Below are 12492 nucleotides of genomic sequence, written 5' to 3' on the forward strand. Positions count from 1 at the left end.
ACAGCATGAAGCAGACATTATGCCTGAGGAAATAAAAAACAAACAAGCACACACTGGTAGAAGCTTATCCAACATGAGACATTCGCCAGGGACTCATTAGACTCAACAAGGCTTACCTTCACACACAGGGCAGCACTCGCCAGGCACTTTGACGGGGTTCATGCAGCTCTGTCCGCAGGCCGTTGCCACGCAGTGGGGCTCTCCGTTGATGCACTGGCAGAACGTGCAGTCGTCTTCCCGCCACCGGTCCCCGTGGGCGCGGATCTGCCCATTGGCATAGCAGCCAGCAGGGTTATTAAAAGGATACACTGGATCTAGATTAAAAAGGTGAGTTCCAGGTAAGATGGAGGGCATTCTAAGTCTTAGCTCTGCCTGCACCTGGAGACATTTTTTCCCAGGTTCTGGTCATCGGCAGTTCTTTTCCAGCTGTGATCAGCAGAAGCTCGGGTTGCATCAAGTGTCTCCCGGGGGACGTGCAAAAGCAGCTGTCATCCTGAATTTGTGTCCACCCATCCTCACCCTGCAGACGGGGCAGGGGATCTGTGGCATAAAAACCAACGGGCAGGTGTTACCACTTCATAAAGTAGCAAAACTCTGTGGACAGAGTTGTGGGCTGGTAATTACAAGATGCAGGTCCATTTTAGGCTCTTGACAAGGTCTTCTGAGTTGTCAATTTTAATGTTTATTATACTTCAATTTCACCACCTATAAGGTGGAAAAATAATCCCCCCATCCAACTCAGAGGGATACTGTGGCTTCTTGGATAACTGAACTCTATCTCAGGGTGCCTGGAGATCCACGTGGACAGCACGTGGACACGGGTGAGATGTACTGCAGGCACTTGGCTGTGGCTTTGTTTACGACAAAGGCTGGTCTAGACATACCGTGGGTCAGGGCTTGTGCCCTGGAGGGAAGGCTGGGAACCCAGGCCATTTTTCTCCCCGTGAGCTGGGGATCAAAAGTAGCCAAGGCTACTGTAAACAACAAAAAATGTTTTCTGACATTACTGACCAGGACATAAATACTGCATACAAAATCCCCAACTACCATTATGATGAGAGCCACCAGAGAAACCACTCAAACTCTTTTTCAGAAACACATAAAATCTGGCTTCAAAAAGGGCTGCTGAGCTGGGAGGAAAGTCCAGGCAGTTACGAGTTTGGTCCTCTCTAGTCTAAAGAAGTAATGGCATTATAAGAAAGTCAGAACGCCAAAAGTTAAAATAATGCAGTCACAGCTTTAGAAAGTCAGTCCGCCAGAAATGGAAGCAGCCAAAAGACCTGAGCTAGATAAGACTTTGTAAATTTCTTTATAAAAAATATTACACTGCATACTTCATTTCTACTCTGAGCCTGGATCTGAATTCCAGGAAGTGAGACATAACCGGATCCATGCCCAGATAACTCATTATGATTATTACACAGAGGTTCCTATCTATGTTTTTACACCACCAACTGCTACATAGTTTCAGCGACTATTACAAACTGGGGCCAGCTAGGCAACACATCTTTTGGGAAGGTTAAAAGTTTGATGTGATTTTTAAAAAAAATTAATCCCCAACGACACCTAAAAAGTGAACCACCTTTCTCCCATGTTGGCTAAAATAACTGCTAACATGGGAAAGAATTTCCCTATTATAAATAGTTGTTTAATGTCAGGAATGTAGTTTGTATACTTTAAACATTTTCAGATCTTCAGTATTATGTGGTAAATATAGCTCGGACATTGAACAGGATTTTAGGAAAACAGAAAAAGGTATGGAACGTGGCATGACATTTTGTCCTCCTGTTTCCTGGGAGCAGATAAAGGCAGGGTGAACATCAGACACAAGAGTGACATGTCTGATTCCAGACAGAAGGTCTGTGACCCAGTCAGTCAGGACCAAGAAGGCTCACATGACCCTCCTTTCTGGGGAACCAGTGTGATGTGGTCACAGGAGAGACACAGTCAGGTGTGGGGGTATCATTCCTGGTTTCATTATAAACTCAGACAAATGCTGCTACTTTTCTTTTTTTTTTTTTATTTATTCATGAGAGACAGAGAGAGAGGCAGAGGGAGAAGCAGGCTCCCCGCTGAGCAGGGAGCCCGATGCGGGACTTGATCCCAGGATGCTGGGATCATGACCTGAGCCGAAGGCAGACGCTTAACCATCTGAGCCACCCAGGCGCCCTGCTTCTACTTTTCTGAACTCCCGTTTCCTAAGCCTTAAAATGGGTGCGTTGTAGTGAATGGATATCCAGAATTATTATTCTGAAATGTTTATTATTTACAAATATCAGAGATGGGAGGATAAAGCCTGTTGGAGGAACAGGAAACTCTTAGTTCCTGGAGGGGTGAGGGGATATAGAGAAAGCAGGCTGCTGAGAACCTTCAACCCAGGACCACACCTGACACTTGGCTGGGCCATATGTCACCACCATGCCACACAGCCCACCCTTGCCAACACATGTTTTCAGAGTGGGGAGGGCAGCGAGTCCTGATCCTCCCTAGAGGGGTTTGGGTGTGGAAAGGAGGCAGGACAAGCTCCTCTCTGAGCTGCCTGGCTGAGATGGTCAGTGATTAGGGCTGGCTTGTTCTAGCCAAGCAATCTGAGGAAAGCAGGGGGTGAACTCTGACGTCAGGGTGAAGGGAACTTCCCCAGAACTTACTGAGGAACTGCTAGAACCACAGGGGAGTAACCGACATCACTTGCAGGAACTCTCACGTTGACCTGTGTAAACAGGTGGCTCACTTTCTACACCCAGGGCATAACTTCCCTTGGGGAGAGGTTTTCACACAGCCTTCCTAGCATTATCGAAGTCCTAAAAGATGGATCACGAATGTCATAAAAAGGGAACTTCTTCAATATTCCACTATTTTTGGATGAGACTGCTTTGGGTGGATTTTGATATTAAAACTCTGAGCCATGTATATGCTTATTAATCTTTAATCAGCACCTTTTCTTACCTTCACACACAGGGCAGCACTCCCCTTCGGGCACATAGTACCTCTCGCAGTTCAGCTCTCCGCACTGGGCAGTGAAGCAGATGGAAACACCCCCTTGGCATCGACAGAACCGACAGTTGTCCATTCGAAACATATCCCCATCGTTATATTCCACGTTGTTGAATACACAGGCTGGCTTTGTTTCTGAAAGGAGTTAAAAGCAAACAAGGCACATTCAAACTCATTTCTGAGTGGTGTCCTTCTGGGTTTCCAACAGCCTCAAGAAAATTCTGACAGCAGAAGGTTAAAATTTGAGAGAAATGTACTAAACTCAATATAATTTTTTTAAATAACAGAAGCAATAAGGCAATGCAAAATAAAGTAAAATTTAAAAAGTCACATAGTTCTCCTCTTTGCCCCAAGAAATTGAAATTCTCCTTAACAAAGCCTACACTCCTTTACCCCTCTCCGAACAAAGGTAACCCTTCGACCATTAAACTCACATATCTGAAATGTGATTTTAAAGAGATTACATTTGTTTTGTTAGAGAATGCTCTGCCTTAAATAAATGATCTTGCCTCCACACTAGGTTTTGTTCTGCCTCAAAAAAATTATTTAGGTCTTTTTGGAGATGATATTTTTGTGTTCTTCCAGTGTTCTTTCCTAAATTATTTTTTCTCTCTATCTGGCTCAATAATCTATAATTCTAATAGTACTTGGACTTCAACAAAACACCATTCCACTTCTTGGAAACAACCTAAATGTCTATGCACTGATGTTAAGGACAAAATGTGGTATATCCATACAACGAAATACTTCTTGGCCATAAACGGATGAAGTTCTGATATATGCTATAACATTAATGAACCTTGAAAACATTATGCTAATTAAAGGAAGCCAAACAAAAAACCCAGGTTATTATATGATTCTATTTACATGAAATGCCCATAATAGGCACATCTATAGAGGCAAAAATTAGATTAGTTGTTGCTTAAGACTGGGGGCTTTGGGGGCAAATGAAGAGTGACTGCTAATGAGTTGGGAACTTTTGTGGGGATTCATGAGCGTTCTAAAATTGACTGTGATGATTACACAACCCTGTGAATATACTAAAAACTGCTGAATTGTACAACTTAACTTGGTGAATTGCATGATATGTGTCTCAATAAAGCTAGCAACATAAAAATACTCCCAAGTTGAAGAAAGTTCTCCTGAGCTGATGTACCCTGTTTAATAAGGTGGGGAAAACTGGATTATGATACATGCATCTCTCATGGGCTTCTCTATCCCAACATCATTTAATATGTCACCTTGCATGTTCACAATTTTTAGAGACTTTCACTGCATTTTAATTGGAATATATTTGCACTTGATCTGTATTTAAGGACAATGACTTTTTCATTTGATTTTTATAACAGTCCAGTGGAGAAGACAGAGCAAGTGTTACTATCCATTTCTTGCACGCTCTGCAGTGAGGTAAAGCAGTGCACTCTAACGAAATGCTGAGCACCCGCTCAAAGTGAAGGAAAAAATGTATAAACCCATCAATATTAATTATTGGTTGCATTAATCAGTCACATCTACCATCTGCGTGAAGCTACAAATCTCAATGCAAGATCTGAAGAGGTGAGGAGGGAAAAGTCTGGTTATGAATAACGCTGCTTCAGATGAACCTGTCTTTATCGGGGGGGTGTGCAGACGCTTAAGCGGGAGGGGACAGGGTGAATGAAGGACCTGGCAGTTACATTTCACTAGCTAATACACTGAGAGCAAGGGGGTGGAATATAGAGGGATGAGGAGTCCCCAAAAACCCAGCCTAGAAAACAATCAGCTCTTTAGGATAACAATAATTTAAAAAACCCCACATAACATAATGAAATCCCTGTCTGATATTGAGAGAAATTTATAGAGGCTCTTCAGGAAAATACATGATAAAAAGGATGGCACTGGTCTTTGGGGAGCAATGACCAGTTACTTCCCTGCCTGCAGGGGATAGATGTGAATCTCAGAACAGTGTGGAGATGACCACTACCTCTCTAAGAGGACAACTTAAGTGGTTGTGGAAAAGAAAAATATTACAAAGAAATAATCTATGTAATTTGTACTTCTCAATACAGAGATGCATAAAAGTGTCTTTTTAGCGATTTTTGTGTATGTTTTGTGTCTGCCCAATTAAATTTTATATTTCTAAGTTCTGGAATCTTCTCTTCCCTCTTTATAATAAAGTCCAGAATTCCTGAAAAAGAACCTTGAAGTATAGATGGTTAATAACCTTTACTGCCTGCTAAATTACACTGACTGGCAGATGTGATAGGTATATTATTGAAGGAAAAGACTAAAACATAGAACTTTATATCAAATGTGAAAGTGGAAGAAAAATCTAAACAGATACACTTCTGTTGCTTTTTCTCTTCAATCTCTCAGTAGGAAAAGGCCAATACCTTGCCTCTGGTCTCATTTTACTGTGGGTGAGCTGTGTAGGAAGCCCAGTGGGCAGACAGCATAAGCCAAAAGAGAGAAACTACACGTCAGATGGAAAAGATCTGAAAAGTTCTCCCTATGTCAACAGCAAACAGGTGGATCACAAAAACAGCGTACATGCGATTCTAAATACCTGAAGAGGAAAAAGCCCTTGTCCATGGGGGGAAGAGGTGTGTACGCTAGAGTGCACCCAACAGATCTATTTAGGGAACAACCCTTATAAAGGATTGCAAAAAGTGGTATCACTCCTAAGTAAGATCAGCTTGATAAGGCTCCAGGAACACAATGGGTGCGCAATAAGTGCACAATGAGGAATATATCTTTCAAAGAGCGGTATTCTCTTCATTACTGCAGAAGTAAATATTATGTCTCTAGAAACATTACTGAGCATTATTGCTATACAAAGGGTTCTCAGTAGATGTTTTTGCACTAATTTCCGTATTAAAAGACTGCAGGTAAGTTTTCTGTGCCAAAATTTTACACAAAGAGCAAGCCAACCTTGGGTATGGCTCTCCCATGACTGATGAACTTCCCATGCTGAAAGAGTCAGTTATTGGCTATGACACTCGAACCAAGATGTTCTGCTTTACTCAGATGTTTGTACATATACATACACAACTGATCACATATCTAAAGCAACCAAATGATCACTTCCATATTCTATGCTTGAGATTTCAAATCTAAACTCCTCCAGGAATGAGAAGGGTGGGCTCGTGTAAGGGTGTATTAGAGCAAAATGGAGAACATGTGCCCATCTAAAAGTAAAGGCCATTGCTCAGTTCCAGCTGACGGATGATGAAACTTTTGTTTGTGGGCCCAAACAGACACAGTACTGAAGGGGACTCCAGACTGCTTCACTACTGCTGTGGAGGTCATACCTCCAGCTGATGACCTTGATGACTTCTAAGTTTCCATAAAAGGAGCTCAATCATACCACCTGTTCCTTTGGTTTCTAAACAGCCCTGTCCTTCAGCCAATACCTCATAGGTCCTCCTTTTGGCTCTCATCAGAGAATGCAGTCACAAACTGCCTCGATCTGGTCTGCAGCTCTCCAGTCCCACCACCAAAACCAAACCAAACCAAACCAAACTGAAAAGAGAATAATATTTATGGAGAATATTCTATCTATTCCTCCAGGCTAATATTTTCAAAACTCAGGGGTTCTCAAATTCTCTGTGAACATTTTTCATCTTGTGTTTTCACTTTAATGCTTGTTTTAAAACACACACACACACACACACACACACACACACATCACCTCAATGGCAGCTTAGGAACTGAGTGCTAGCCTGCTATCTCCATTCCTACATGTGAGGTTAGTTATGTTAACATTCAACCCACTGTCTCCTGAAGGGGAGGGGGGCTTCTAGAGCTATTCCTACATTTTTGGGAGTTTTCAAAATCCAAGAGACAATGCTCTAGTCATCTAGGCTCCAGCTGTATGTCACACTGATCTCTGAGAACTACTTTCATGGAATTGCACTTTAATATTTTGCTTCTGCTTTCTGTTGAGACCGGAAACCTGTGTCTGGACTGGTGGTATGAAAGTAACTCAGGACAGAACGACTGCATCATCTAGAGCTTTTCAAATTTCCAGGTGAGAAGAGAGCTGCCCCCTCCAAGGAGGCTTCCTTCCCCTAAAAATAAGAATTGCGTATCTGACTCTATCTTCTTTTTTCGCTTTGATGGCCAGGAGGTCGGGGGCCTGGCTAACGTTTAGCCTTGGCAATTATACAGACAGACAGACAGACACAGCCTACGTACCTGTGGGCGCTTTCTTTTTGGTTCTCACTTTCAACTTTTACATACCACTCTATGGTTCCCTCTTTTCTCATAAATATTTCAGCATTCTGTTACTTGTTTTTGCTATAAAGTTACCTGAAATCTCTTGTGGATAAGCAGAGCTTTATAAATATATAGACCTCTGCCTTTCTAAGTGATAACAATGAGTTTTTGATATGTAATACCCTCTAACGATGACCTTACGACAATAGTAAGATTTTCCCAGGCACACAGATGTGTGTGTGTGTGCGTATGTGTGTGTATGTATGTATATCTCAAAAGAAGTAAAATACAGACTTGGAGATAGAATGTCTTTACACATTATTGTTATTCTTTGATTATGAATCTTCATAGCATTAACGTTTCTAGTCTCGTCTACAACTCAATGACTAAGATAGTAATAGAGACACTAAATAGGACAATAAATAAAGCAAAGATGACCCAAGTTTGTGGTGTCAAGAAAGAGGCACCCCCAGAAACAGTGCGAGTATCAGCTCTGTCATCTCTGCATTTTCTCATGGCAGATGGCAAGTCCTATTCCTGGACTCAGAGCTCTATAAAAAGTGAGGCTATAAATGGGAGCAGGCCCCAAAGATTCATCTGAGGCCCCTGAGGTGGGGTGCAGTCCTTAGCTGTCTGAATTACACCACGCCGGGGTGAGATGTGAAGTCAATGTCCTGATAAGAAGGGCATGACAATGAATTTCTATAATCGAGATGCAAGGAAAGAAGAAACGCACTCCTCTTCCTCACCCTGAGGACATAAGAGCAAATTGTATTACTAGCCGTGGTATTTCCAGGGGACAAATGACTTTCAAGATTAATGTTTCAGGAAGGACAGTAAAAGATGGAGGATTCCCACAAAGTAACCCCTCTGTGGGCTGGTATTTAATAGCCACCTCTAGAGGGAACTAAGATGACATGAATCTGCTCACTCACTCCCCCAAGAAAGCCTGGGTGCCTTCTGTGAGGCAGACAACATGTTCCTACCCACAGACACAAGGACAGACTCTCTGCCCTCTGGCGGTTCAGATGTGAGAATTAGACACAGACATGAGAGCACCTGGCAGAGTAAGGGGTCCTGGAAGGAAGCGCATCTGAGATGCTGGGAGCACAGGGGACGCAGCGACTACTGGTCTCAAGCGGTAGGAGTTAAATACCCACAGAATGTCACCTACAAATACACCTTGCAGCGGTACCAGGGAAAAAGCTGGGCCATTTGCTGGTGTTTAACACACACGACTATAGGTGAGGAGAAGCACTGAGCACAGACTTCTGCCCTTTGCCTTGTATCCGTGAGGTCTGAGTCAGGAAGCTCATCTCACCTTCTCTATCCCCTCAGAAATATCCAGAACCGTGTTTGTGGATGTGAACAGGAGGCGGGTACCCCAAAATAAAGACCATTTGCTCTTGAGGCACCACGGTAACTGCTTCCCACATAAAACCTCATCTAAGTGACTGTTATTCACTCCATTTGACAGATGTGGAAACTGAGGCCCCGGGAGACCAAGAGGCACCCGAAGTTACACAGCTGGTAAGCAGAGGAACCAATTCTCAAAGCGAGATCATTCGGTTCCAGTCTATGTTCTCTCGACCCCGAAGCCATACCACAAGTGTTTCCTCCAAGCAAAACAAAAGGACAGGCGGCCACTGCACTCAAAACTACGGGACGCAATGAAACAGGACTCAATTTGAATTTTCTTGGGGAAGAGGGCAGGCTTGAGAGAGGGCAGAAATTCTTCTGAACTCTGGTGTCTTAGAGGTAGCAGTTACTATGGGGGTTTCTGCACGTGTGATTTTGTTGGATTTGTCCAAATGCATCTTCATTTTCCTTGTGTCTAGGTATTGACTCAACAGGGCTAGAATTATTGACATTTCACTTGCTTGACTTTTATCCTTTGTTTTCCTTCTGAAAATTCTGAGGGAGGGACAGGTCTTAGGTTCTTCTCCCTTCTAGCATCTAAATTCAATCAGCCCCATGTCACCAAACACTGAGCCCTCTTGTGAAAGGTGAAAGGGAGGGGCAGGCGGATTCTATTTGAAGGGATCTTGTGACTGAAGAATGCTTTTTCTGGGCCACAAGGCTCAAGCCGAAAGCAGGCCAATATGAAGGACCCAGCACTGGTCAAAGACGTGCTCTCTAAGTAGGAAAATACTCCACTAGACGAGCAATGCCTCTCCTGTCTCAGGCTGTGGTAGCTTCGGTGTGGTGTTCGTCCTACAGACTGGCTCCTGACAGCAGCAGCAGGATGATTACAGGCTCCATGATCCTTTTCGTGAAATCCTAACATTTTTGCACTACTGAAACACAGCAGAATATGACAGCTACATGAAATCCGGGCCTCCACCTCCGAAATCCTCTTTCCGATGGATGGAACGAGGGTCCCCTTTCCTCACTGCCTTTGCTGCACTGTGGGATCTCAAGCAAACCTTCTTTCTTGAGGGAGTTGCTCTGAGCCCCCGAGTATATGCCCTGCCTTACAAAAGGCAGAAGCGGCCAGATGGAACCCTCCCCTCCTCCTGCACGAATGTACACTCTCTGAGAACAAGAGAAACCCCACGTACCATTAACACATTCAAAGACATCACAGCACTTTCCAGGTGTTCCATCTCCACGAGAGACTATGCGAGGAGTGGATCCCACCTCACACACGGGGAAACCACATAAGCCAGAGAGACACTCGCATCTGAAACCAAAGAAAAGGGAAGGAAAACCCCATGAATAAACAACAACATAGAAGTCGGGAGCCCACAAGGTGGCAGGGGCTGTGGCACAAGCTTGTCTGTAGGACGCTGTCCTGGGTATCTGGGGTCACGGGGAAATGGGGAGTGGGTGCTAACATTAATTTGCATTCCCAATAACGGAGGCTCATCTCCTTAATATACACCCGTATTTTTAATTTTAACCATTTTCACAGAAATATTCCTAAAATGCATTATGTCATTTCTTACTTAACCAGACCAGCATAACCTGCATTCTCTTGATGATGCGGGGCCGTGTTTACGTGCATACATTATGGTGTTATCCATAAACCAGTGATGCTCGCAAGGGCTCACGTGGAAGGGGTGCTCTGTGTTGCTGCTTTGTTGCTGTTGACCTTTTGGTGTTTTTCAGACATTCTTCTGACCCTTCTTTCAGCTACTAAGTATCTTTTGAGTCCCTATTTGCCAGTGTGACTGTGTCTGGGAGGACCCTCATCTTTAGCCACCTTAATTTATAATTGTGTATCACAGAAGAAACAGACTCTGATGGAAGACCGAGGAGCTCTTTATCAAGGGCACAATCTTCGGTCAGTGGACTTTGTGACAGCTATGTGAAAGCTGAAAGTCTTAATTTGGGGCATCTTCTAAGCTACTACATGTCCATTTATCTCTACATGCATGAACGAGGTGTTCCTTGAACTGCAAGCTCGCTCTGCTGGCTCTCACCCATCCTTAACTTCAACTCTGCTGGGAAACCAGCCTAAACAGAGAAAAGTCAGAGTGGTGGGTATTCGTGAGAGGAGAACAAAATGTGTCAACTGCCTGCTGATGATCTGTTACAAGGAACTAGGCAGGAAATGAGAAGCTCAGGGCAGCAGGGTGTCAGGATATAAATGAAATAAAAGGAAGGAGCAGCTAGACTCCAGCCGGGGCGGGCTGGAAGTGGGGATCAGAGGGCGGAGAGGATGACTCAAGGAGTTCCTGGGTTGACAGGAGTGAAAGCAAGGCATCCTAAAAAGAGACATCCTTGCAGGAAGTATGTGGGTATTTGGGTACAGTGCAGGTCAAGATCAGGGGAGGGTAACATTCCCAGCAGGGAAGAACTGGTAACACACTCATTAATTTTGGTTTTGTTCCCCACTCCCTTAACTGTTTTGTTCTCCTATTGTTCTTTGGGTGTTTAACAAAATATGCATGTAGTCCACAAGTACCTCAATAATTAGGCCCAGAGATCTAGTTACATTTATAGTTAAGCATACAATAAAAAAGGAAACAAACTTCAATTAAAATTTGCACCAAAGACCATGCAAGTCACTGGAATGGTGTGAACAACCCCTCTCGAGGTGGGCCCTTTCAGCCTTCTTCCCAGTGGGGCGATGGTTATGCTGGGCACCTGGGAGAAGAGGGGGTTAGATAATTAAGGTTTTGCTGCAACCGGTGTTTCTTCCTATGGTTTGAGATAAACATTTGCCTTTTCTATGTGGGCAGATCTGTATTCCCATAAGACAATCACCTTACAGGGCTGGGTAAAGATGAACTGGGTTTTTAGTTCCTGCAAAGGTTATCCCATAGTCTTTCCTTTGTATGTGCCTTGTCACTGCAGTTTTAGGCAGATAATCCTATCCCTGTGATGTTACAGTAATGATGTATCAAGTGTATTCTTGATCCTTTGTACAACTTCAACTCTTTGGTCTCTACAGATCAATGGGGCTAGGGGATTGAGAGGCCACGCCCTGATCCTGCTATCTGCATGTGATTATAATGAAAGCAGCCTGCAAGAAGAGCTGACTAACCTTTGCTTGCACATCTTCTGGGATCCACCTTCCTCCCTGTTTCAGTGAATAATTCTAAATCAAACACCAGCGAGTATACAATGAACCAAAAAAATACCTCTTCAGATATCCTTCAGCCCTTCAGTGACCCGTCCTGGACACGTATGAGCACTTATGTGCCAGGCTGTCTGCTAGGCTGTCAGAAACCCCACCAAGCTGAAAACTGTAACGGAGTCTGCCGTATGGCTTCTTTTTTCTCCTTTTACATCTGACCTGTTTCTCAACATTTAGATCTCTCCCTTGCTTTTGTAGAGATTCACAAAGGTTGTTTACGGTATGTTACAGAAGGTCTGAAACTGCGCACAACTGCCTAGTAACCCACTCAGCAAAGGAAAACCCTTGATGCAGAATTTTTGCTTCTAAACCCAGAATGACTACATGTGCAAGTTCCGAGGATTCAGGTGTCCCTGTTTTTGCTGGCTGGTTGGCTCCCAGCTCCTTTCCCCTTCTGGACTAGCCCCTTGGCAACCCTTCCTCACTTCTTGCTGTCTTTTGTCTTCTCACAGCTTCCCCTGAACCGAAGATGAACAGGTGTTGAAGACCATCAGCACCTTAATAAAGAAGGAACTTACTAAGAAACCAGAAAGGGCAAAAACCTGGGCTCACATCAGGTATCTATCAAGCAGCTACCTATTAGGTTGAAACTTTAGGGAAACTGTCATTTTCTTGTAGGTCAAAAATAGTCAAAGAGCAATTTCCTATAGTTCCACATAATACAACTCACATGGATTATGTTTTGACAGGTGGGTTTACACTCACTCTCTCACGAA

The 12492-nt window shown here is 43.7% G+C and overlaps 1 protein-coding gene and 1 long non-coding RNA gene across 8 annotated transcripts in view; both read right to left on the minus strand.

Annotated features, from left to right (window-relative positions):
- Positions 1-12492, minus strand: part of LOC145715952 (uncharacterized) — a 519543-nt gene that overhangs the window by 122406 nt on the left and 384645 nt on the right. The window lies entirely within an intron of this gene.
- The window catches only part of CRIM1 (cysteine rich transmembrane BMP regulator 1), a 180548-nt gene that overhangs the window by 69459 nt on the left and 98597 nt on the right, over positions 1-12492 (minus strand). For 6 of the 7 annotated variants that reach the window (XM_081796925.1, XM_081796921.1, XM_081796923.1 and 3 more), the window contains 3 exons: positions 9753-9874; positions 2947-3129; positions 117-314 (listed from right to left, as the gene is read on the minus strand). In XM_081796925.1, coding sequence (XP_081653051.1) covers positions 117-314; positions 2947-3129; positions 9753-9874 — 503 coding nt within the window. The remainder of the gene's footprint in view (positions 1-116; positions 315-2946; positions 3130-9752; positions 9875-12492) is intronic. The other variant, XM_081796927.1, reaches the window with a different exon arrangement.

Source organism: Leptonychotes weddellii, chromosome 10 (genome assembly GCF_054177405.1).
Source record: "Leptonychotes weddellii isolate Sample4059 chromosome 10, ASM5417740v2, whole genome shotgun sequence".
NCBI lineage: Eukaryota > Metazoa > Chordata > Mammalia > Carnivora > Phocidae > Leptonychotes > Leptonychotes weddellii.